Source organism: Vigna umbellata, chromosome 4 (genome assembly GCF_029865625.1).
Source record: "Vigna umbellata cultivar VRB3 chromosome 4, Vumbellata_1.0, whole genome shotgun sequence".
In the NCBI taxonomy this organism is placed as follows: Eukaryota; Viridiplantae; Streptophyta; class Magnoliopsida; order Fabales; family Fabaceae; genus Vigna; species Vigna umbellata.
In genome coordinates this window covers 30,212,071-30,239,289 of record NC_142168.1, presented here as the reverse complement: position 1 = coordinate 30,239,289, position 27,219 = coordinate 30,212,071, and the positions used below count along the sequence as shown (strand labels likewise).

At 28.7% G+C, this 27,219-nt stretch overlaps 4 protein-coding genes across 4 annotated transcripts; all 4 read left to right on the top strand.

The window, feature by feature from the left end:
- The first annotated feature begins 653 nt into the window (after window positions 1-653).
- Window positions 654-3,114, top strand: LOC124831444 (WUSCHEL-related homeobox 1-like). The gene is made up of 4 exons (XM_088114086.1): window positions 654-921; window positions 1,006-1,302; window positions 1,468-1,544; window positions 2,432-3,114. Exons 1-4 carry the CDS (start codon window positions 732-734, stop codon window positions 2,951-2,953), a joined length of 1,086 nt encoding a protein of 361 aa, XP_087970212.1. The 5' UTR covers window positions 654-731; the 3' UTR covers window positions 2,954-3,114.
- Window positions 3,115-13,014: 9,900 nt separating this feature from the next.
- LOC148199821 (thaumatin-like protein) lies at window positions 13,015-14,057 on the top strand. The gene is made up of 2 exons (XM_088111391.1): window positions 13,015-13,131; window positions 13,330-14,057. Exons 1-2 carry the CDS (start codon window positions 13,074-13,076, stop codon window positions 13,983-13,985), a joined length of 714 nt encoding a protein of 237 aa, XP_087967517.1. The 5' UTR covers window positions 13,015-13,073; the 3' UTR covers window positions 13,986-14,057.
- Window positions 14,058-20,632: 6,575 nt separating this feature from the next.
- On the top strand, window positions 20,633-21,714 carry LOC124831449 (thaumatin-like protein). The gene is made up of 2 exons (XM_088111343.1): window positions 20,633-20,753; window positions 21,033-21,714. The coding sequence occupies exons 1-2, from the start codon at window positions 20,696-20,698 to the stop codon at window positions 21,686-21,688; spliced, it is 714 nt and encodes a 237-aa protein (XP_087967469.1). The 5' UTR covers window positions 20,633-20,695; the 3' UTR covers window positions 21,689-21,714.
- Window positions 21,715-24,037: 2,323 nt separating this feature from the next.
- On the top strand, window positions 24,038-25,091 carry LOC148199820 (thaumatin-like protein). Its single transcript, XM_088113837.1, has 2 exons — window positions 24,038-24,172; window positions 24,291-25,091. Exons 1-2 carry the CDS (start codon window positions 24,115-24,117, stop codon window positions 24,995-24,997), a joined length of 765 nt encoding a protein of 254 aa, XP_087969963.1. The 5' UTR covers window positions 24,038-24,114; the 3' UTR covers window positions 24,998-25,091.
- Window positions 25,092-27,219: the final 2,128 nt, after the last annotated feature.

The window sequence follows — 27,219 nt, the reverse complement described above, 5'->3', positions numbered from 1 at the left end:
AAGGAGACCAATAAATGAATGAGAAGAGTAGAAAAAAAGGGTCAAGGGTTCATAACCCTCATGATCGTTACGTCGTTTTTCATTCTCTACTCCCAAAAATATACCAGAATTCCACGTTTTCTTCTCTTCTTCTTTCTACTTTCCTTCTCATTTCATAATTTCTCTCCCTAGACACCTTCACTTTTGTCCCATGTTACACCAACACCACACCAATCTCTCCATATCAACCAACTCATTTTCCAACAACAACGTTTTCTGCTTTATTACCATCCATATATACTATATGCATCAACTTTCTCTACTTTTCATTTCAAGTAGCTACGACTTACCATTTTTCTGTCTTCTCTTCATCACAAAAACCTCCTTGCATGCTACCTCTACACATTCTCACTTCATTTTCTTTGTTTTTGCTTTTTTCAACTTCAACACTATTCTACTATGCTCCATCGTTTCAATTCCCATTGCCAAGTGACAAGGGGTGATGGAGACAGATAAATAAATCTATTTAAAGCACTCCCACTTTATACAGATATAACACACCCCTTTCATTGTTTTAGCATATATTCTCTTTCATTACTTCTAATCTTGTATGTATATAAGCTCATAAAGCTATGGTACCTAGTAGCTTCATTCTGTGCTATTTATAACCTTTTTCTACCATCACCCTTGTGACCACTCAAAAGGGAGAGACCAAAAACCCTAGCCTTTTTGCTCTCATTGCCTCTACCAGAATGTGGATGGTTGGTGACAACGAAGGTGGTGACTTCAGTATGGTTGATCATTCTTACAATGGAAGGAAACTCAGGCCCCTCATGCCAAGGCCAATGATTTCTTCTAACACTGCACCACCAACAACCACTCTTAGCTTAACTCACCACCATGGCAATGATTTCCCTTCACAATATGATTATCACCATCTTGGTATTTTTATAACTTCTCTCTTTCCCCAGTTGCTGTTAATATGCATTTGTTGTTTTTCCTTTTCTAATGCGTTGTTTTCGTTAGCCTCAGTGACAGAACAAAACAAGAGAGAGCAGTTCAATGGTGCAGCACCTGTTGTGGTGAGCTCAAGGTGGAATCCAACCCGAGAGCAACTGAGAGCCCTTGAAGAGTTGTATAGAAGAGGAACAAGGACACCGTCTGCTGAGCAAATCCAACATATCACTTCACAGCTTAGAAGGTTTGGTAACATCGAAGGCAAGAATGTGTTCTATTGGTTTCAGAATCACAAAGCCAGGGAAAGGCAAAAACGTCGCCGCCAAATGGAATCAGAGGCTGAAACTCCTGAGAAGAAAGAGTCAGGTAACTTAGCATGACACCCTCATGCCATTCGCAATCAATCCATAATCATTTAGTCATAATTAATTTGTTACAGATCGGTATTATGTGTGTAGATTTTCTTTTTCTTTTTCTTGTTCTGATTGTTGCTCATGTCATGTGTTGTTTTGTTTTTCCCTTTGTCCACAGCTGCAAGTAGGGCAGTTTTTGAAGTTAAACAGACCAAGAATTGGACACCCTCAACAAACTGCAGTACTGTTGCAGAGGTCTAATAATATTCCATGTCTAATATCCTGATTCTGCTATATATATATATATATATATATATATATATATATATATATATATATATATATATATATATATATATATATATATATATATATTTATATATATATGTGTAGATTTGTCTTGTTCATGGACTAATTTATAGTATCTATCTACCTTACCTTAGCCTTTTTGTTTGTTTGTTTTTTAACTTGGGATTTGCTTAATGGTAAAAAGTTTATAATCATATCCATTAAGTGGTGATTATTAGCATATGATTACTAGAGATGAAGTTGATGTTGGAAATATGTATATTATGGAAACATCTGCACTAGGTATAGGGAAAGGACCCAACAAAAGCTTCGTTTGTTGGGAAATGAAAAGGGCCTAAAAGCTGAATTCCTTCCCTTCTGTCGGCTCTGCTGTTATGCAATTTAGCTTTGCTTTTCGGTCTTGTGCTCATTCATGTCATTTAGGTCAGTAGTTTTAAGGGCATCCCGATATAATATTCTATCCGACTGACCAACTTTTGTGATGGAAAAGACAACCTTAGCCCTACTTTTATTTGACTTCTCTTTTAGACCATGCATGCACCCTTTAATTGAATGAATATAAATTTGAATCACAATAATTGTTTATGATAAAGTTCATATCAAAAACCGTGCAGAATTCACTTTAACATTATCTACGTATATATAAACTTCTATTGGTTGTGTTGTGTATATTAACAAGTATATTTTTCTAGGAACTTGGAGTGCTCAATTAAAATATGTGCTAGCCAATACCTTTTTCTCCTTTTTGTTTTCTGGTTTTGATTTTGGACATAGAGATAGATACTGTGGTTTTCAATTTGATGCGTTTGCATGGCTGCAATTCAAATCCACAGGAATCTGTTTCAACACAGAGGACTGCAAAAGCAGTGGCCGTAGAGAGTAGAACAGTTGGATGGTTCCAATTCGAGGAAGGGGAATTACAAGAAAGAAGAAACCTTTTGGAGAGGAATGCCACGTGGCATGTGATGCAGTTACCTTGTCCTTCTCCTGCTGCAGCTGTCACAGACCTCATAAACAGCCCTCCTAACACCTCTTCAGCTATTAGTATGGCTACTACAACAACTACAGTAACAACAACAAAAATGGACCCTAACCTCATAAAGACACATGATCTCAGCTTTTTCATTTCACCCCAGAGGGAAAACAGTGTTATATACTTAAGCAGTAGCAGTAGTACTAGCGAAGATGATAACTGTGTGGAGTCTCAAACCCTTCAGTTTTTCCCATTAAGGAGTGGTGGTGATGTTAGCAGTGACAACATGAGGGATAAAGAGACAGAGATATCAGCTTCAGCAATGAATTGCAATAACTTGACCCCAAGCCAGTTTTTTGAGTTCCTTCCTATGAAGGAGTAATATCAGAGACACATATGCTATGTTTGTAAAATGATGGGAATGTGTTTTGATGTTGTTGTTTTGTTGAAAAATGGCACTGCTTTTATTGTTAGTTGTTAGATGATGTTATGTTTCAAGGAATTGGTGCTGTAATATGACACTGACTTTGAATGAAGGTAATGCATTTTACCTTAAACTGCATTTGGACTATGTTGGTTGAATCAAAACTTAGTATTTGATTTTAAGACATGAAAATGGGAATAAGATGTGACAGAACAATTATGATTTTTCTTCTTTTCTTGCATTAATTTAATTCTGGTGGAGTAAGTAAACTTTATAGTGCGTTTACGACAAATTAAGAAATCACATCAATGAAAGAGAGTGAAAATCTTGTATTCAATTCAAAGTTATTTGCGTTTGATAATGGCTGTTCAAACAAAGACATGAATATATGCAATATCAAGTGAAAACCCTTTTCATAAACTTGTTTCAAGAGCTATCTAAAAATTTAAACTGGTTTTACAGTTTTTGTTTGAAAAAATCTGTTTTATTGTTTCTGTAGACAAGTTCTATGAACAAAGAAAGAATCATTTTAAACGTGTTTTTAGATTCTTGTGTATTTGTACAGTGAAAGTAGAAAAAATGAAAGCAAAACTAATTGTACAGGGTCATAGGTTGCAGTATAACAAAGAATCCTCAACAAAAATTACCAGGGACCACAATATATCATTACACAAAGTGAAAGGTATTAGGTCTGTAACTGTGATTGAAAAAGAACACATGATGTTTCTCTAAGTACATATTATGACATCTATATCAGCTATAACGAAACAAAATGCATGATAATATAAACTCATAAAGATTATGTTGAAGGAGACCAATGGATGGAAAAACAGTAGAGAAATATAATTTCTGCATATATTTTAGATCATATTACATTTATTGAATAGATTAAAAAATAAATTTTAAACTCAATTTCACACTCATTGAGATTTAGACTTACATATACATAAACGATTGATACAACAGTAATCCAAGTTGAAAAATAAATCAGATAAACATCCAATTTTGTTAGAATAAATTTTACATCATACTTTTAATATTATATTAAAAAATAAACTTTAAATTTAATTTAATTTTGTTATACTTTAAAATCATTTAATGTGAGATTTACCCAATGAAAATAATTATATATGTAACATTGGTTATCTAATTTAAGTATCTTTAGAAAATGATCACGGGTGAATAACGAGCATGCAATTCAAGATTTTGTGAAAATGATTGATCTCATATATTGATGGCTTCCTCTTCCTCACTTAACTATTAATCCGTACAAGTTCAGTTCCTGGTCCTTTCTCACAGCATCCATTGATTCCATATATATATATATATATATATATATATTCATACATAACCAGTGCAGTGTAGCAGGAACTGATAGCTTTTAAAGGTAACTGAACTGAACAAAGCAAAACAATGAGCAAGAGAATCACGTTCTGCTTTTGGAAACTTAGGGCAAAAAGTTTTTCACTTTTTTACTTGCCACCAAGGCTCATGAGAAGAATACATCTTCAAACTTGAATCCTGCATCCTTTTGCAGAAAAAAAAATTATTATGTCTACTGGCAAACTAAAACTATGCTAGAGAAACTAAAATGAGAAAAAGAAATGTGTGTATATATTTTATAGTTTTCTATATGTTATTATACTGTTTGTTTTTCCTTTTAATGAATCAAAACATTTTTTTTATGTCTGGAAATTTAGGATTCACTGAATTTTGAAGATTACAATTTCTAAGAATGTTGAATTTTGCTTCACTGAAAAAATATTATTGAAAATATACTTTTTTTAAATCAAATAGTTATTTGATTCTTTGGTAAGAAAATTGGCAAAAAAACATTTAAAAACGCAATTTTCTGTTGATGTTATTTTTTAAAATGTACACCAAACATTATATATATATATATATATATATATATATATATATATATATATATATATATATATATTTACAAATTTAAATTTATGAGAAATTATAAATAAATTCTAACAAGCACCAGGTATAATATGAAGCTTGTAAGTTTTTGGAGACACGGTTGAGCATTATTACATAAAATGCATGAGTTTTTCTTATATATTCTTTTAAGATTATACGAGCAGACAGGTAATACCATTCTAAGTCATTCATCAGACAAATTTTATAAGACTATAATTTAAAAAAAATAAGTTTTAATGGATAAAAGAATAAAAAAAGTATATGTAATATATTGTTTATTAGAATTTGTATCTTTTTAAGCTTTTTTGTTTTCTAAAGGTATTTATTTTTCAAATATATTTATGTCTCTTGAAAGGTAGCAATTAGATCAATAGTCTAATTTTATTAGATATAGAGTAAGTATTTAATTTCTTACTATTGATTTAACATTTTTATTTCTTTAAATTTATTGTAAAGAGATATTTGTTGTATAGAATTAAAACATTGAGATATAGCAACATAGTTTGTGTTTTTGGAAATAGACAATAGGTATTGGGGTAAGGAGAGTAAATCAAGATTCGTTTAGTGGATTAATGTTAGATTAATTAAATATGTGAAATTTATAGCTAGTTTGAGATATAGTTGTTGTTAAATAAATATATAGTCACTCAAATAACAATGTGATTGCTTAAACTTTAATGAGTGTTTGATGTTTCTATAACTTATTGGATTATATAACAAGCCTTCTTGCTTATTGCTTAATTATGTGATGTTTGACCAACAAGAAAGGGTGGTGGTTGTTTAAACGAATATTGGACGTAAGGGACAAGTTGAACCAATTTTCACACCTCTGAATTGTCAGTCAATCAATGTAAAGTTACTTAAGTGATGAAGATTTCTTCTATTTGAAAAGGTGGTGTCACTCGAACGGTATACATTTGATTATATTGCCAAGGCAACAAGAGAGAAAGTGTCAGTATAATTTTAGCCATAGATTTGGGTGTATCATTTGACAGCTAGTCCAATTTTATATTGATATCAATGTACTATCTAGTCTTGTTTTAAGAATATACAACTATAGACATCCAATATAATTGATTTGTTAGCTAAAAGAGGAAATTCCAAAATATCACTACTTTGAAAGACATACATCTCATTAATCATTGTTTGTTGTCACTCTGGTGAGATAAAGTTTCACCTGAACACTTAGACATAAGAATAAAAGATAATAAAGACAAACAAGTATAGTGTATGGAGAAAAGTCTATGATAATTGAGGTTTGTATAGTGGGGTAGGCAAATTATTTTCAAACGCGAACAAATCTGATATGGAGGTGGTTTATCGTGTATAGACTTCACTATACTATTATTTGCAAAATTGGATTACTGAAATATCAATACGGCATGAATGATATTGAATTACTTAAAGTGATGTAGGAGAAACATCCTAAGTTATGACAAAGTCATATGGTGTTGATGAAGAAAAATGAAAATGGTGGGAAGGTGAGTACATGCATCTTCATTCAAATGAAAAGTTGTATAATATGAAACAAACTCAAAGAAAGATACATCAACAAACATAAAATACCTATAAAGATTAAAAGATAGACATTGATACCCTTTTTTAGAGCAATGATATCCTACAAAGACACATTTGAATGACTAGGGATAATGTTTATCTTGACCAAGTGTGAGGTTATGTACAAAGTATGTAGAGCCAAAAAGGAAAGATAATTGTATTGTTAGTGGAAAACGACAAGTGCATTGATTGTGATAAGTGCACTGATTGCACATAGCAAGTAATAAATATTTTTCTCTCCATAAGGACTTGTGCAACACATGACAACTTTCACAACACAACTCAAATAAACAACAAATCTCACAAAAACACCGAATTTTCTTTTTTATTTTTATCGAACAGTTGGTGTGCAAGAGGAAATTTAACATAAGATATTTACAATTGTTAAGACTAGATTTCATCAACTTCATTCTCATGGATACACAATCATCTCAATTTCATATTCAAGTCAAAATCAACTCATAAGATTACTCAAATATTATTTCTAGACCTTGAGCCTATGATAACTCATTAAAGTCCAATCCCTTGAATCATAAGCAACCATGCATTAAGTTCAAGAGTCTTAAAGAATGAATCATATTCTATCCCTAGATAGAAGCTCTATTAGGAAAATAATTTCAATTCTAGGTTCAAAAGACATTTTCTAATACCTCAAGAACCAAGTGTCAAACTATGATTGGCCAAACCAAACTAAGCATTAAGCATAAAAATCAAATATTAACATTTAAGTGAAAAAACATATCCATACATAACAAAATACAAAAGATTCAATTTATTACATATAATCATAACAACAAGGTTAGCTCTTCATGGTGGAAAACTTAGGCTTTACAAATAACATAAATAAGGAAGAAATTTGAACCAAAAAGAAGAGAAAGCCCTTTTCCAAAAAACTAAGCAGTTACTCTAAGCTTCATTTGCGCTCCCTATTCGCATCCACATCTCTCATTCATAAATTCTCTCCCTCATCAACCACAAAAGTGGGAAAACACATAAATGAAAATTGAAACCCCAAAGGGAAATGGGAGACCTTCCCAACAACCTAAATAGTCTCCAAGGACCTCTCATGGTCGCTCAAAGTGGAGAGAAAGTGTGGAAGGAAGAGAATTCTCCAAAACCTAGTAAAATATGAATAAATACTCAATTTTTACATGTAAATGATACCACCGCTCAACACTGCTAAGCATTATCAGTAAAAATGCAAACTAGTTTCCACCGCTCAGTGCAATTTCTTTCATATTAACTAGCACTCAACGCCACTTTCCACCACTCATTTCCATTTTCTACATCTCAGTGCAAGTTCTTTAGTCTTAACTGGTGCTCAGTGCCCTTTTTCCACAGCTCAACTATGCCTGTGCATAGGCTGGTGTCGCTAAACCCTAGACAGTTTGACAATATTCTGTAATTGAAGTATTATGTGTGATCCTAGTGATGCCCAACGCAGGTATTTGCTTTAAATTGATCTTTTCTTATCATGTTCCATTGAGCTTTTGCGTGTTTTGCTCCACCAGAATTGATTCTTATTAATTTATTTCACATACTTAAACAAAGAGGTAAAACAAGCATAAAAAAACTAAAACAAAAAATAATACAAGACACACTAAACTTGAGGATAAAATCTAGGAAATTTTTTATTTATTCATGATAATAGACACACAAAAATAGGTAAAAATTGACATCATAACTAAGTAATGAAACAACATGTTGTAAGAACATTCCCCAAAAATGGAAAGGAAGATGAAGTGAAGAAGAAATGCAAGTAGTTTCAATAAAATGTTTGTTTTTGCCTTCAACCACTTTGTTTTGTTGACGAGGATGAGAACTTAAAGTTTAACGAAGGATACCATACTATTTCATGAATTGCTAAAATTGATTAGACAAATATTATGATAAACACTTATTGATAAATCAAATCGTGTTTTCATTTCATTAAAAAATGTTTAAAATATAAAAAAACATTTATGATAAGATCTTTATTAACTAAATCTAAATATACCTCAAAATATTTTAAAACCAATAAGAGTAACAATACTAAAAAAGCCTCAAATATCAAAGTAAACTAAAAAAAAGAGATAATTTATTAAGAATATTAGGTAAATAGTATTAAATATGTTTTCCTAATTGACATGACTCATAATTCAAAGTAGACAAATATTTTAAAATTGACACCATCTACAATTTCGTTAAAATGAGATATGTCATAATTGAGCATGAATCATCATTGAATAGATCCTTCATGCACATACTTATACTTGTGGTAATGTATAAAGATAGTAAAGGTTACGTGACTCATAATGTCAATTGTCGGATCTAATATTTGGTACAAAATATTATTTTTAGTGAAAGTGAGGGTAATATCATCGGATATGTCAATCTGAGTAACAAGTAATAAATTAAAAGAGCATTTATGGTCATAAAGAATTGAATCAACAATAAGAGATGGAATGGATTGGCTAATACCAATGTTGCAAGCATGTGTTTGTGAACCATTGATAACAACTATAAAAGAAAAATTGAAAGCTTTAGTGAAGAGAGAAAGAATAAAATAATTACCAAATATATGTGACTAATTGCACCACAGGTAATAACTTTAGTCAATAATACAGGGACCAAGAAGATAAATATATAAATGATCAACATGTAACTAAAGTAATAATATTAATTGATTGGTGTGTCACACACCATTTGATAAAGCCTCCAAGTATCGCAAGAGATGGATCAATCACTAATATAGGAACACTAAGTAACTCAATAGTATCAATATAATAGTTGGTCCCATATGTTTTCTCAATATTAGCAATATGGTTAAAAAATAGGAAAAAAAATCTACTATGAAGGTTGATGATGTGTTAAGAGACATTTTTTTCCTTAAGAGTTAAAGGATAGGGAATCTTTAGAAAGGATATCAAAACAATGAGATTTGGGAAAAAGTGCACCAAAAAATAAATCATTTTTGACATAATAAGTCTATATAGTTTAAAACAAAAAATAAAAAAAGAGAAACAAATATCTTTAAAACAATCTCTAAGAACAAGGTTTGGAAGGTTTACCAAGTCTATGAAGGTTTTTGGCTATAAAGAAAGTAACTTTGATCACACCTTATTTTTGAAGAGAGGAAAGAAAAAAATTAAAGTTTTTATTTTATATGTAGATGACATAATTGTTACAAGAAATGAACAAGATGAGATTTCTAGTTTACAACAATATCTTCTGAATTTAAGATGATGCAAAACCCTCAAATATTTTTTGGGTATTGAAGTAGCTAGAACAAAACATGATATTTTCCTAGGCCAAAGAAAATCTACTATTGACTTACTATCAGAAACTGAGTTTCTTGGGAGTAAACTAATTGACACCAATTGAACAAAATCATAAACTCTTTCATTGTTCAAATTCAGCAAGCATAGACAGAGGGAGATACCAAAGGCTAGGAAATATAATTTATTTGTCCCATACATGTTCAGATATTACCTATGCAGTGAATGTTGTTAGTCAATTTATGCATGACCCACGAAAACTTCATATGGATGTTGTTGAGAGGATTTTGAGATTTGAAGTCTGCTCCTGTAAAAAGAATTTTGTTCTCAAATCATGGAAACTTAAAGGTAGAAGGGTACACTGATGCAGATTAGGCAGGTTCAAAAGATGATAGAAGATCTACCTCTAGATACTTTACTTTTGTATAGAGCTATCTAAACGGGTCACTCACTCCGGCTCACCACGAGTTGGTCACTTAGTGAGCCAACCCAACCCGACTCATTTATTAGCGAGTCAGAAAAATTCGAACCCGGCCCGACCAACCATGGGTTGGTGGGTAAACGGGTTAGCTCACTGACTCACTTAACTAGAATATTTTTAAATAAAAAAATTTACAAACTTTCTATAATTCAAATCTAAACAAATTTCACTCCCAAATTTCACTCTAACATGGGTGTTTAATTAATTTTGAAAATAAGGAATTTAAATATTTTTTTCAAGCAAAAAAATATATATTTTTATAAAATTAAAATTAAATTTTAATAAAATAAAATTAGGTAGGTGGATTGGTGGGCCAACCCGGCCCACCACGGGTTCAACCCGCATGAGCCGGGTTTAAATGAGCCGGATTAAAATCCAACCCGCATAAAAAAAATACAATTTTTTCAAAACCAATCCGGCTTGAACCCGTGGTGGGTTGGGTTGGCCTGCAGGTTGTGACCCATTTTGATAGCTCTACTTTTGTAGGAGGAGATCTTGTAACTTGGAGGAGTAACAACAGTCTGCAGTAGCAAGATCTAATGCTGAAGCAGAAATTAGAAGCATGACACTAGGTAGGTGTATGTGAACTTTTGTGGATTAAAAATGTGCTATTAGAATTGGGCTTTAAACCAAATAAAGCTATGAATTTGTACTATGACAATACGTCGGCTATAACAATTGCTCAGAATCCTATGCAAGATGTTAGAACAAAGTATGTGGAGATTGATAGACATTTCATCAAAGAGAAGCATGAAGCTAGAATAATTTCTTTTTCTTCTATAAGATCATAATTGGAGTTGACTAGTGTTTTCATAAAAAAAGATTGTTTAATAAATTTGTATTCAAATTGAAAATGTTAAAATATAACAAATATTCTATTAGTAAATATCAAGTAATCAAATATTGTATTGACTATAATTTTGACATTATTATATTATATGCAAATTGTATTCTTTTTAACATATGAGGAATTGAGACCCTTATTTATATATATATATATATATATATATATATATATATATATATATATATATATATATATATATATATTACTTTATTGTCTAAAATAATAAATAAAAATTATTCTTTAAACCTTCTTATAAAACAAAAGTATTGATATTTAATTTTTTTTCTCTTTTTTAATATTAAATAGCAATAAATGTTAACATTCATTTGACTTTTAATAAATATAACGGTTCAGTTAAAGAAAGTTAAACCCATAATCTTTCACAGTATCTTTCCTAACATTTATTATTAAGTCATTCTCCTTGATAGTTTTTTCTTATTGTACAATTTTCTTCCTCTTACAATTCAATATTTAATTTTAAGTTTAAATAAACCAAGTCATAAACATTTAAACTTTAATTTGAAAAGATTGTAATACAATTCTATTATTTGATTTTAAATTAATAAAATTCAAATTAGCTTTGTTTTACACAACATAAATAATATGTTATTGCAATTATTTAAATTGTGATAAGATTTTAAAAAAAAAATATTATGTTTAAATATTCAATAGAAATAAATATAAACATTATTTTTAAAATAAGTACAATAATTAGTTACTATTTTAACTTGTCCAGTGGAGATTAAACCCGCAATCTCTCACATTTTTCTTTTTACCTTTTATCATTGCATCACCCTGTATATTTTTATTCTTTTTTTTTTGTATAATTTTCTTCCTCTTACAACTCAATATCTAATTTTAATTAAAAAAACAAATTATAAGCATCATCTAAACTTTAATTTACAAAATATGGATTTAAAATAGAGTAATACAATTCAATTATTTGATTTTAAATCAATCAAATTCAAATTAGTTTTTCTAATAAAATATAAATTATGTTATTTCAATTCAACTTTTAGATGGCTCTTAATTTCAAGTTAATTTAATTTTAATTATTTGGATTGTGATAAGATTTTTTTTTTAAAAATAATATATTTAAATATTTTTTATTTTTCTTTATTTAAATATTAAATTGCAATAAACTCTTTTAATTTATAATTTATACAGTGCGAGAGTTAAATCCATAATCTCTCAATATATGCTTCTTTCAAACTTTTATGACTAAGTCACTTTCCATACTAATTTTTTTGTTATATTATATTTAAATATTAAATAGCAATAAATGTAAACATTCATTTGACATTTAATAAATACATTTGTTCACTTACTATTTTTCATTTAATTTTTAATTAATACTTTTTTTCAGTTACTATTTTAATTGCTATAGTAAGAGCATTGAACACACTCTTGAAACCTCTTTTATAATCTTTATCACTAAACCACTCTCCATATTATTATTTTTTATTATTATACAATTTTATTCCTCTTACAACTCAATATCTAATTATCTTTCTTAAATGTACAATGAAATTTTATAAAATTACACCTATGACTAATTGAAGATAAAATGTACATTTATTAAATGTACAGTTAATATTTGTAATTAAATTTTTTATATTAATTGTAAATATGATAAATTTTTAATATGTAATTAATTGTATAATTAATATAAAAAATAGTGTGCTATATAATAGGAAATATACTCATGAAATAGCAATGGACTTTTTTTCATTCATGATTTTTCAGTGTCAAATTGTTTACTGACACACCTGTTATTTCAAAGGGGTGATCATAAAGAAAAAAAACAAACAAACATTTAATAATTTAATATATTAATATTTTAATATTTTAATTTAAACTGTTGATATACATTTATTAAAATTATCTTTCATTCTCATCAGTTTTGATTTTTTTTCTTTTTTTTATATATACCCAAAGCAACAAATTTATTCTTCACCCAAAGAAGAGTTAGCAAACACAAAACAATCACATTAACTCTTCATTATGTTGAGATCCTTCTTCACTGTTTTCTTAGCCCTCTTTCTTCTCTTTCAAATTTCAGGTATTTTCTTTTTAATATTTTTCATTACAGATTCAAACACACACAAAAGTTTTCACAATTTTCATTATTTTCCTCACACACTCATCCAATGAAAATAGTATACTTTCAATAAAAAAATATTTTTACTACTTTATTATTTATTTATTATTATACTAACATTGTAACTGAACTTACAATCTTGTCTCTTGCTTTTAACAGTGCCCAAGCCTTGGGCTTCAGCAGGGATAACAATAGCCAACAATTGTTCCTATCCAGTCTGGCCAGGAATTCAGTCCAGTCCAAAATACCCTGTCGTGGCCCGCGGGGGCTTTTTCCTCCCTCCTAACACGGAGCAGTGGGTTGATTTTCCCGCGATCTGGTCAGGCAGTATTTGGGGCCGCTTGGGCTGTAATTTTGATGTCGCGGGCCGTGGCAAATGTGTCACCGGAGACTGTGGCAACGGCCTCTACTGCAACGGGCTCAGCGGTGCTCCGCCAGCCACCATTGTCAGTCTTGCTATACAAGATGATCAACAATACTACAATGTGAGTTTTGTGAACGGCTATAACGTCCCCATCACCATAAAATCATTCACAGGCCCAGATGATTCTAAGTGTGGGATTGTGGGCTGTACCAAAGACCTCAACACTGTGTGCCCTGCTGCCCTGCAGGTGCGCTCAAGGGACAATAAGAGTGTAGTCGCGTGCAAGAGTCCATGTGGAAATGCAAAGACATGTGGGCCCAACCAATATTCTAAAATCTTTAAGAAATATTGTCCTAAAGCTTATACCTATACCTTTGATAAAACCCCTTCTAGTGTTGTTCCTTGTGCCAATGTTGGTTATGTGGTCACTTTCTGTCCTAAAAAAAAATGAAAGTGAACCTTGTTATTAACATATAAGTCATTTTAGACACAATGAGTTTAGAAATTCAGAAAAAAAATAAGGAAAAAAAATTACAAAAACAATTCTCCAAGATCTATAAAAAAGACTTAAAAAAATATAAATATCATATTAAACTATAAAGAAAAGAGAACATTAAAATTAAATTATGTGTTTTTCATATGAAATAAGTACTTTATTTATATTTAAAAAATTAATATAATAAATAAAATAAATTTAATATCTCTAATAACAAAAATATAATATTTAAAGAAAAATGAATAAGAAAAATGAAGTTGACAACAAAATTCTCAATCATCGTATCTATAAATAAGACCAATATAATTTAAAAAAAATTAAAAATATCATACTAAACTGGAACTATATTTGTTTCACCACACGAACTTGCAATGAAACATGACAAATGAAAAAAAGAGTTGAAAGCACAAAAAAACAAGGGCGAAAGAAAATGAAAAACAATGTACATTTATACTTTTCTTTTCTTTCTACCCATAAAAGAGAGATCTAAAAAAACTAAAATATAATTTATTATATATATATATATATAATAATAATCTATTTTAATTTAAAGTTTACTAATTTTGATTTAACTTAATATAATTATGTAACATTTCAATTTAGTATTATAAAACTATTAAAATAAAACATATATAGACGAGAACTTACAAGGAATTTGAGAATACTAGAAGAAGAGATTTTATCTTTGACGAACCAAAGACTATTTATCTTATTATTTTTCTCTCTCAGTTAAACGTTGAATCTCCTTAAAGATGTCATCCCTAAGCTCACACCATTTAGGTGATCATCCCAAAAGAAAAAAACATACACAAAGAGAGACAACACAAATGCAAGGGTAAGCTAAGCTAGTGGATAAACAATTCATCTTAATCAAAGAAAATTTCATCATACATTATATTATATTACATCGACACCACTCTTTACCCAAAACGTTAAGGCAATGGGTTAATGGTTCTTTCACCTTTATATATTGCTCTACTTTCTCTTTTATATGCAATGTGGGACTTGAACTCACACTTGAATTCTCAACAATCTCCTCCTTCAAGGGTGAGTCCCTTCTACATAGGTACACTCCCCTTCCAGCGGAAGCATTCCCAACCAACCACAACCACGAGTAGCTCTTTCCAACCACCGTTCATCTTAACGGAACTCGCTTACCTGAATACCCTTTGCCAAGAAGACTTTCGGTATAGGGATCATTATACTCGTCTAAGCCGATCACCGAAACAAACATACGACTTTGATACCACTGTTGGGTCTATCAAGGAGAAGGTTTCCTGTGGGTTACACAAACACCAATAACATCTGAGCCATCTATATAAGAGATCGACACCACTATTTATCCAAAACCTTAAGGCAATGGGTTAATGGGTCTTTCACCTTTATACATTGCTCTACTTTCTCATTTATATGCAATGTGGGACTTGGACTCACACTTGGATTCCCAACAATCTCTCCATCAATCTCCTGCTACTCTCTACCACATAACAATCCATCTCTACTTGAGATTGAGGTTATTGAGAGCTTCAGGATAAACCCCGAATTAACTTCATACATTGATACAACAACAACAATACATGGTACCACCATGTAACCCCTCCACGAGGATTATGGAATTACGTCCATCAACATCATTCATTTCATTCACAAACTACTCATCAGAATATTCATATGCATCATTTTCATTCACATAGTATACCAATACATGAGATTGCTGATAATACGTTGAAGACCTAGAAACACACTTACAAGTCATCAGAAATCACAAAAACAACACAATGTTTTCCATAGCATCTTGATACCCACATTAGGCAAAGAGAATGACTTTGAAACCCTCACCAACAGCTCCGGAAGGGTCCAAAACCACCTAAAGAATGTCCAAAATTATATTCAGAGCCTTGAATTTGAGATTTTCAAAACCTAAAAATCCCGAAACTAGTGTAGTAGCGCTCAATGCCCATTAAAAGGGTGCTCAGGCGAATTCCTCTCGCAAAAAGGGCACCCAACGTTGTACCAGGTTCTAAAACTCTCCTATTTTGAATTTGGTGACCCTCTACCCAAGTTTAAACGATTCCTAAACACTCTAAGGCGCTGAGAAACATCTAAAAACAGACCTCTAACTTGAATTGACCACTCCAAACCCAAATTGATCCTTTCTAAACTACCTAAACTCACTTCTATCACTTCCTACCCCAATTTTACTGATTTAGATGCTTAAACAAGTCATAATTGGCCTATTAACATACCACAAATGTCCCGAAAGAGTTTATACCACTCATACCAAATTCCACTACTCAAAACCCCCATTTTTATACTAAAACACCCTATGACTTCAACATAGCACTATCCCTTTGTTTCCCTAACAGGTTTCAATCTAACAACACCTCTAACAAGTCTCAAATTATCTCATCATAGCACCTAAAGAGTTACTTTCTCACCTAGCCTTTTTTTCTCAACTAGCCTTTTTTTCTCAACCTCACTCATCCAAACCCCCTTTTTAGACTTAAAACTCAAGAATTTGACCACTACTCATCCCAAACACTTTAAATTTAGTTTCAAACAACAATACAATTTCATCACACACATTCATGACAACATAGAACCTCAATTTCACACAATTCCAATTATACACACATCAAACTACCAAATATCATTATTTAAACATAGAAAATACTACACTATTGCATTTAATTCATCATATTATTCTCATAGATACTATTTTAGCACGACAAACATAATTGAAACAAGTTTTAGCTTCACTTACCTCATAAAGAACTGCCCAACTCTAAAGAATGTCCTATCACTGGCTTTGAAACGCAAGAAATTTCTAGATGAACGTACGAAACACCATATTAAAAGCGGACAAAGTCCTTAGGACTTTAGATTAACCAATAATTAGTAGAAGAATCAAGATTACACATGTAACAACACTTGCTTCTTCCAAAAATATATTAAGAACGAGAAAGGAAAAATGAGTCAAAAATTACTTGCTCTATGACATAAATTGATCGGCTTGAAATGTACACCTTGTCGTCGTGATCGATTAGATACCTCCTGATCGTCGAAGAGATGACTCAAGAATTAAAACTCTTTGAGAGAATGTAGAGAAGTCTAGAACGTTTTAAAATAATAAAACTCATTTATAATAAAATCATTTATAACTGAACAATTTAATATTAAAATAACTAAGTCTTACTATGGTTCAACTATTTTCACTTTTAAAACATTGAGAATTTACAAATTTCATTCATTCTAACTTTTATTTTAAATAATAATATACATTTTATTATAATATATTTTATATAAATTATATTTTATTTTAAAATACTTTAATGATTAAAAATAAAATAGTAATCTTTTAATTTTATCAATTAATATATTTTTTTAATCTATCAAATGTATTTCATCACTAACCCATTTTTATAAACTTTTATTTCAAATATATCCATTTTTTCATCATCTTTTTCTATATCCATATTACTTCATTTTCATCTTTCTTTCCCTTCAATTAAAACATTAATATATCAAATATACCTCATCACTAACCCATTTTCATAAACTTTTATCTCATATGTCTTAAATTTTCACCCTTTTTTCGTAAATCCAAATTACTTCACTTTCATCTTTTTTCTTTTTTTTTCTCAAATCTATCTTTAAATATCAAACATAAGAAGATAACATTAAAATGAAATTATGTGTTTTTCTTAAATCAAAAATACTTTATTTATATTAAAAAATTTAACATAATAAATAAAATAAATTTAGCATTTCTAATAACAAAAATATAATAAAAAATCAATACATATTCCCTAGAAAATGTTGTGTTATTTTGTTGCTTATGAGTCTATAACTAATTTTTGTAATGGAGAAATTTAATTTTTATATTTAGACATGTGATTAGTTATATAACTAAATATATTGATTTATTTTGTTTTATTTGATATTGTTATTATATCAAATTAGTCTTAATTTAGCATGTGAAATTAATACGAAAATTATTTATTGTTTTCAATTTTTTTAAGAAATTGTATTTTCTAAAAATTATTATAGAAGAAAACAACAACAATAATAATAATAATAATAATAATAATAAGTTTATTGAATTAAAATTCATTAACATACTTCTCTTATCTATACCTATACATTCAAATTATAATTTATAAAGTGATAAGGCTTTTCAAAACAAAAGTATTATATTTAATTTTTTTCTTTCTTTAAATATTAAATAGCATTAAATGTAAACATTCATTTGACTTTGTAACGGTTCAGTTGGTATTTTGAAGAAAGTTAAACCATATTAAATAGCAATAAATGTAAACATTCATTTGACTTTTAATAAATGTAACTGCTCAGTTGCTAATTTGAAGAAAGTTAAACCATATTAAATAGCAATAAATGTAAACATTTAACTTTGTTATAGCAAAATTTTCTTCCTCCTACAATTCAATATCTAATTTTAAACTTAAATAAACCAAGTTATAAACATTTATTAAACTTTAATTTAAAATGATTGTAATACAATTCTATTATTTGATTTTAAATTAATAAAATTCAATTTTTTTTACACAACATAAATAATATGTTATTTCAATTCAAGTTTTAGATTTTTTGGACGGGATTTAAATTTAATTTAATTTCAATTATTTAAATTGTGATAAGATTTTTTAAAATAAAAATATTGTGTTAATAAATATTCAATAGAAAATATAAACATTATTTTTAAAATAAATACAACAATTAGTCACTGTTCTAACTTGTATAGTGGAGATTAAACCTACAATCTCTCGTATCTTTTCCTTTATCATTGAATCACCCTCCATATTAATTTTTTTTTTACAATTCTCTTCTTCTTACACTTCAATATCTAGTTTTAATTTAAAAAAAAAACAAATTATAAATATCATGTAAAATTTAATTTACAAAATATGGATTTAAAATAGAGTAAACTACAATTCAATTATTTGATTTTAAATCAATCAAATTCAAATTCTAACAAAATATAAATCATGTTATTTCAATTCAACTGTTAGATGGCTTGAAATGGATTTGAATTTAATTTAATTTGAATTATTTGGATTGTGATAAGATTTTTTAAAACAAAAATAATATCATAATTTGTTTATGCAAAACTAATTCAATATTTGACATCTTACTTTTAAAAGTGAAATAAATAAAATATGATAAGTAACAACTTATTTCGTCATGTATTTGTTAAAATAACTATTTTGACCATTTTAAATACTCACATGTTATTTATTCAAATTGGTAATTTTAAGTTATATTTATAAACATTTGAACAAATTATATATATTTTTAAAGTACATATAAAAGTAAGTGAAAAATACAATATAATTAAAAAGTATAACAAATTGTGTCCGGATGACTAGTCATAAAAGAACTGAACAAGAGACATACATTAGAGTCATAAAACGATAGTCATTAAAACAGTAACGACAATGATTAATGAGTAATTAACAGAGTCAGTAACAACTATAAATGAACAATTATATTAAAATTTTGACATGAATTTAATCAAACACATAACATATACCGATACAAAAATTTCAATTATCAATAAATAAACAATACACATACTTATTTATTAAATAAAATACTGAAATATAAAAGGTAATTAAAAATTTCTAAAACATGTAACTGTAATCCTATGTTATTTATGAATAACATTTAAAATTATTTTTTTAATCAAATTGTTAATTATCTTTCTTAAATGTATAATTAAATTTTATATAATTATACCTATGACTAACTGACGATAAAATGTACGTTTATTAAATGTACAATTAATATTTGTAATTAAGTTTTTATATTAATTATATATATGATAAATTTTCAATGCGTAATTAATTGTATAATTAATATATATTGACTATTCCTATTATTAACATATACCATTAGTGTACCATTATATATCTTTAATGTATATCAATAAATAAATTATATACATTAGTTAATGTATAATTAATCATAAAATATATAAAATTGTACATTAATTATTCCTATGATGTATAAAATCATAATATATATATATATATATATATATATATATATATATATATATATATATACACTTTAAAACAATTTCTTATATTATATGCATATCAAGTAAAAAAATTAATAAAGAAATAAAAGAAAAATTATACAGATAATATATTGAACATGTTATAATTATAAATCAAATATTTTTAATTTAATAAAATAATATAAAAAAACATTAAAAAAATGCACACGGACAAAAGTAGCTGTAGGATAAAAAGAAATACTTATTTATTTATTTATGAAACAAAGTGATTAGTTAGAGTTAAATATAAAAAATAGTGTGTTATATGATAGGAAATATACTCATGAAATAGCAATGGACATTTTTTCATTCTTGATTTTTCAATGTCAAATTGTTTACTGGCACACCTGTTATTTCAAAGAGATGATTATAAAGAAAAAAGCAAAAAAACATTCAATAATTTAATATATTAATATTTTAATTTAAACTGTTGATATACCTTTATTAAAATGACTTGTAGAATGAATTTTAATTTTTTCTTTCATTCTCATCAATTTTGTTTTTTTATATGTACCCAAAACAACAAATTTATTTTTCTCCCAAAGAAGAGTTAGAAAATACAAAACAATCACATTAACTCTTCATTATGTTGAGATCCTTTTTCACTAATTTCTTAGCCCTCTTTATTCTCTTCCAAATTTCAGGTATTTCCTCTCTAATATTTTTCATTACAGATTAAAACCCATACAAAATTTTTCACAATTTTTATGATTTTCCTCACACACTCATCCAATGAAAATCATATACTTTCAACAAAAAAATATATTTTAATATAACAGTTATCTTATTTTTTACTAATTTATTATTTGTTTATTGTTACATATTTTAAAGCCTATAAAAAAAATTATCAGAAAAATCATATAATTTTCCTTCAACAAACCACATTGTGACTGAGCTTACAATCTTTTCCTTGTTTTTAACAGTGCCCAAACCTTGGGCTTCAGCAGGATTAACAATTGCCAACAATTGTTCCTACCCAGTCTGGCCTGGGATTCAATCCAGTCCACAGTACCCCGTTGTGGCCCGCGGGGGCTTTTTCCTCCCTCCTAACTCGGAACAATGGATTGGTTTTTCCGATCTGTGGTCAGGCCGTATTTGGGGCCGCTTGGGCTGCAATTTTGATGCCGCAGGCCGTGGCAAATGTATAACCGGAGACTGTGGCAGCGGCCTCTACTGCAACAAGCTTAGCTGTGTCCCGCCAGTCACCATTGTCAGTCTTTCTATACAAGATGATCAACAATACTACAATGTGAGTTTTGTGAACGGTTATAACGTCCCCATCACCATAAAATCATTCACAGGCCCAGATGATTCTAAATGTGGGATTGTGGGCTGTACCAAAGACCTCAACACCGTGTGCCCCGCCGCCCTGCAGGTGCGCTCAGCGGACAATAAGAGTGTGGTGGCGTGCAATAGTCCATGTGAAAATGCAAAAACATGTGGGCCCAACAAATATTCTAGACTCTTTAAGAAATATTGTCCTAAAGCTTATACTTATACCTTTGATAAAACCCCTTCTAGTGTTGTTCCTTGTGCCAATGTTGGTTATGTGATCACTTTCTGTCCTAAAAATAAATGAAGGTGAACCTTGTTATCAACATATAAGTCATTTTGGACACAATGAGTTTAGAAATTCAAAAAAAAAAAAGAATAAGGAAAAAAAGTTATAAAAACAATACTCCAAGATCATTAGATCTAAAATAAGACTTTAAAAAAAAAATCTAAATATCATTTTTGTTTTTGTTTCTGCCTAAATACTAAATTTGCACATAATCACACAATTTCAACACAAAACCAACATTGAACCATATTTATCACTTATAGAGTCAGTCAAGATCTAGATACAACAATATATTGTCCTTACAATAAGTAAATGAACCAAATTTTATTGTACATTTGTGTTGTGTATTTTACATAAGTTATTCTTAAATACTTAATGAATTTCGAATAGAATTTTTTAATTTCTATAAAAAAAAGGACAACAATTGTAATTAATATATAAAACAAGAAAGGTGTAAAGTATTTGATTAAATGCAATTATTACTGTTTATCAACTACTTGTTATACGAGAATGAATAAAGATGGTCATTAATTACATTACATAATAATTACATTCATATGAGTTTGTTTGTTTATCACAATATATATATATATATATAAACCATTATTTTCCACCAAGATGAAGAATCTGAAGAGCTTATTCCACTATAGGTGGTAAAAATTGGAATCTCTTTTCGTCAAATTTCGTGTATTTTTTTGATTGAGTTTTTTTTTAAAAGTCTTGTGATGCCAAGAGGTTGATAGAAATATTTTGAAGTATAATTATTTGTTAAAATAGCCAAATTGAATGAAGCAGTTTAAATTGAGCATCTCGACTGACCATGTCGTCACCATCATTGTTTTTATACTTGCGCTAGGTGAATAGGTAAAATAAACATGTAATTGAACACATCACCTATAGTGCATTATTAAACAAGAAAACAAGTAATTGATTAAATGTTACAACTTACCAACTCTTCACGCTGTTTTAATGAAATTAACATAAAAATTTATTTATTACATATTTAAAAGAAATAATTCAATTGAAACTATTTAAAATCGAGATTGAATTGAGATTCTGGTATATATACGAGTAAAGATTTTAATTTTATTTTTTATTATATCATATTAAACTATATATTATATTTACATTTTTTCTAATAAATAAACATTTAAGTTGGATGCAGGTAAAAGACACACAGGGTTAATTTTACATAGTCGTCTATTGGTTTTTCAAACTGGTTTAAGCTTAGTGTATTTATTATATACATAAATATGATTTAGTCTTGCATTCGTATCTTAAATTTTAATTTTTTTTAAATTAAAAAATATGATTTTTTTAATTTAATTATATTAAATATTTTTAAAGTTTTAAATATAGTTTTTAATAGATATTGAAAGAAGTGTTAAAGGCTGTAGACAACTCAAACGTTGACACAGGAAGTCTTAACTTAAAATTAAAAAATTATATCTATTATTATGAGAGTTTGAAAATTAAATGTATTCACATTTTATATAATAATAAATTTCGTCAGACACTAAAAATATAATTAATTGTCAAACCAATTAAAATGTTCCTATTTAATCATTTATCAGTAACAGGTTGTAAAATTTAATGTTTTACCAAATACAAACAAGAGTAGAATTAAGAGATTACAAATTTCAAAAAACATTATAACTTTGGAGTGAGAAAGTATTAAATTTAATTCTTTTTCTTTCTATAAATATTAAATAACAATAAATGTAAACACTAGTATGACTTTTAACAAGTATAACGTTATGGTACTGTTTTAGCTTCTATATTTAATAAATTTCAGATTTAAATTTTTATTCATTAAATTAATTTATTTTTATTTTAATATTTTGTACAGTTACGCACTAATTTAATTTAGTTTGTATATATTAAAATGATAAACAATTATGTGTATAAAACTAAAAGAAAATAAAATAATATATATAAAATACAAACTAAATAATGTTAAAATAAAAAAACTAGAATTGTAAAACTTTAAAAAGTATACTACTGATTAAATTTAAATATATGTAAGAGTATGGTAAGAATATAAGAACAATAAGGTTGAGATAAATTGTAAGAAAAATAAGAGCATTTATTTATTTATTAATGAAAATAATTTTCAGTTAAACTTGAATAAAACATAATATAGTATCATAAATGATAGGAAATGTACTCATTAGATAAAAAGGACTTTTCTATTCATAATTTCTCCAATTAACTTGTCTATGTCCACACCCATTCTTTTCAAAACAGATGATACTTTGGCATCTATAAAAAAACATTAATCTTATATATTATTAATTTTCATAATTATATTATTAAAATGAGTTCCGAAATTTTTTTAATTTTATTTTGGAGAGTCTCATCATCTTTTTTTTATATATATATGCGAAGCCAGAAGTTTACTCTTCACCAAAAGCAGGGTTAGCAGTCACCTTGTACTCTTCATCATGCAGAGGATCATCCACAGTCTCTTCTTCACCCTAATCTTTCTCTTCAACATTTCAGGTATTTTTTTTTCTACACTTTTCATTACAGATTCAAACCCACACAAAAAGTTACCGTTTTTGTTTCAGTCAACTAACATTGTAACTGAACTTAAACTCTTGTTACTTGTTTTCAACAGTGTCCAAGCCGTGGGTTTCAGCAGCTACAGTAACACTCACCAACAACTGTCCTCATCCGGTCTGGCCCGGGATCCAGCCCAATGCAGGAAAGCCCATTGTGGCCCGGGGTGGTTTATTCCTCCCTCCTCACCAGTCCCAGAGCCTCCAAATCCCCGCACAATGGAAAGGCAGAGTTTGGGCCCGTCTTGACTGCAACTTTGATGCAGCGGGCCGTGGCCAATGTGCCACCGGAGACTGCGGTGGAAATCTCTACTGCAACGGGCTTGGCGGCACCGGACCTATCACGATTGCTGAATTCTCCATTGGCAGCACTGACCTAGATTTCTATGACATTAGTTTGGTGGATGGTTTCAACCTCCCCATGACCATGATCCCAGTCAAAGGTTCGGGTCCAGGCTCAGATCCGAGAAAGTGCAAGTCTGCAGGCTGTATAAGGGATGTCAATACCGTGTGTCCAGCGGGCCTGCAGGTGAGGTCACAGGACAACAAGCGCGTGGTGGCCTGCAAGAGTGCATGCATGGCCTTTCATTTGCCAAACTACTGTTGCACAGGCGCCTACGCAAACCCACAGACATGTGGGCCCACCAAATATTCTAGAATCTTCAAGAATGCGTGTCCTAAGGCTTACTCCTATGCCTATGATGACCCTTCTAGTCTTTTTACTTGTTCCAATGTTAATTATCTGATCACTTTCTGCCCTAATTAATTGTATTGGGTAATTCAACAATAACTTTTATTTATGGAATAATGTGTTGTACTAGAGATATTTTAGTGCTAATGTCCAATTTATATTCTATGCATGTTTCTTGAGTTTCGGTTTATTTTTTATACTGTTTTTCTTTTAGTCTTTTCAAAATATATTTTAATTAAAACATTTTAAAATATATTAATTTTTAATATATTAAAATTAGTATATTTTAAATATAAGGTGAAAAGAATAGTACAATAAACCATCATGGATCATTTGAATTCTTGTTTGATGTAAATGGTTCAATTCAAAATTCTTATTTTTGAATAAACATGTTTAGATTACACCATTAAAAAAACAAAATGAAAAGTTTCTTATATTAAAGTGCAAAAAAAAAATATATGGAGGTGCAAGGAAAAGTTTACTTATGTTTTTATGTATGTTTTTATGCCATATCTTGTCTTTTAATTGTAAGAACTTAAAAAGTATATTTTCTTTAAATAGTGAGATAAATCATTGAGGAACTAGTTTAATCAATTATGTTTATTAAGTCATCACCACACCAAAATCAAATGGTACCACTTCGATCAAACTAGCAAACAAAACAAAACTTCGATCAAAACCACAAACTCATTTTCAGGATTTTCCATCACTAAAACCAAAGAAACGTATAAACAATGACAAGAAACTGAAAAAAAAAAAACAAAAATTGTTTGAAAATATTAAAAATGGTGTTATTTAATGAGAACTACTTTTTGAGTTAGTTTAAGTAAATGTGGGTTTATTGTACAATTATTTCTTCATTTGCATATCTTAATATCATCATGTTTATTGTAAGATTCTCACAAGGGATTTTCAAATATAATATTTTTACTTAAATTCTTAAATGTACATGATTTTAATTTACAAGATCTTGCACTAAAATATCTTGATGAATTTATATCATAAACGAGGATTCTTACAGAAAATCTATCACGATTTTAAAAAGGTATTTTTATTATACTCTCATAACCTAAAAATTAAAATTGAAGGATTTCCTGTAAAATCCAAAAAAAAAATTGCTTACTAAAAAAATGTTAAAGTAAGATTTACTATTAAAAAATGGTATTAATAGACATTGAGTCAATTTTGTTGATTAACATCAATAGATATTTCACTTACTTAACTAATTGAAAGACATTTTCATATATTAACAATATAATTTACTACATATTCAATAATGGAGAAACAGATGAAACATTTGACCAAGTAATAAATCATTGATACCCTTGCATGCAAGATTCAAGGGATTCAATGTTGATTCAAATCTTTTTTCCTTTTTTCTTTTCATTGAATTCTTTTTAGGAAGAGACATACATGGATGGTGTAGAGTTAAAAGTTTCGTAGATATAAATATAATTGCGTTTGGCTCCTAAAGATATATAAAAATATTTCTACTAATAGACACTGATGCATTTCAATAAGGAGAGCTAATTAAGTTTTCATCTATTCAATTGATATAAATTAAATGCGTGAAATGTATTATTAGTTGGATTGAGGTGGAATTTTATGTATATGATATTTATTTGAAAAAAAAAGAAAAAAGAGGTGTTTATTGAATTAAGTCCTGCTAAATAGAATGTGGAGGTAGAGTAATTTGCAACAATTACAGAATGCTCAAATGTATGTTTTTGAACAAAAAGAAAATTATGTTTGCTAAAATTGTAATTGTAACATATAGCTGGAAAGCAAGTATTCAAAATCTGGAAGTATGATTTTTTGTGTTATAAGTGTCACTGGTTTGGAAGAGAAAAAACAAAGAGGAAGAGAATAGAGGAAACACACGCACCACAGACAAAGAATATGTAGTAAGAAGTATTATTTAATCTCTATTTTGAAAAGAAATAAATGACTCTTATTTATAGAATTTACAAGAGTCTAAATAAAAAAACATACTTGAATTAATACAACATTTTTCCTTAATTTAAGTACTAAATTAATCGAGCCTAACTCATATTTTAGGCTACCAAATCTGTCCTTCTTTAAAGGTTTAGTAAAAACATCTGTCAGCTGTAACTGAGTGGGACAATAGATTAGTTTTAATCTTCCATTGTTAACTTGTTCTCTCAAGAAATGAAATCTAATTTTTATGTGTTTGCTCCTTCCATGTGACACTGGATTATTAATCAAATTGATTGCTGATTTGTTATCCACAAACAACTGAATGTGTCTCCTAAATTCCACCCTTATTGTTGTCAAAA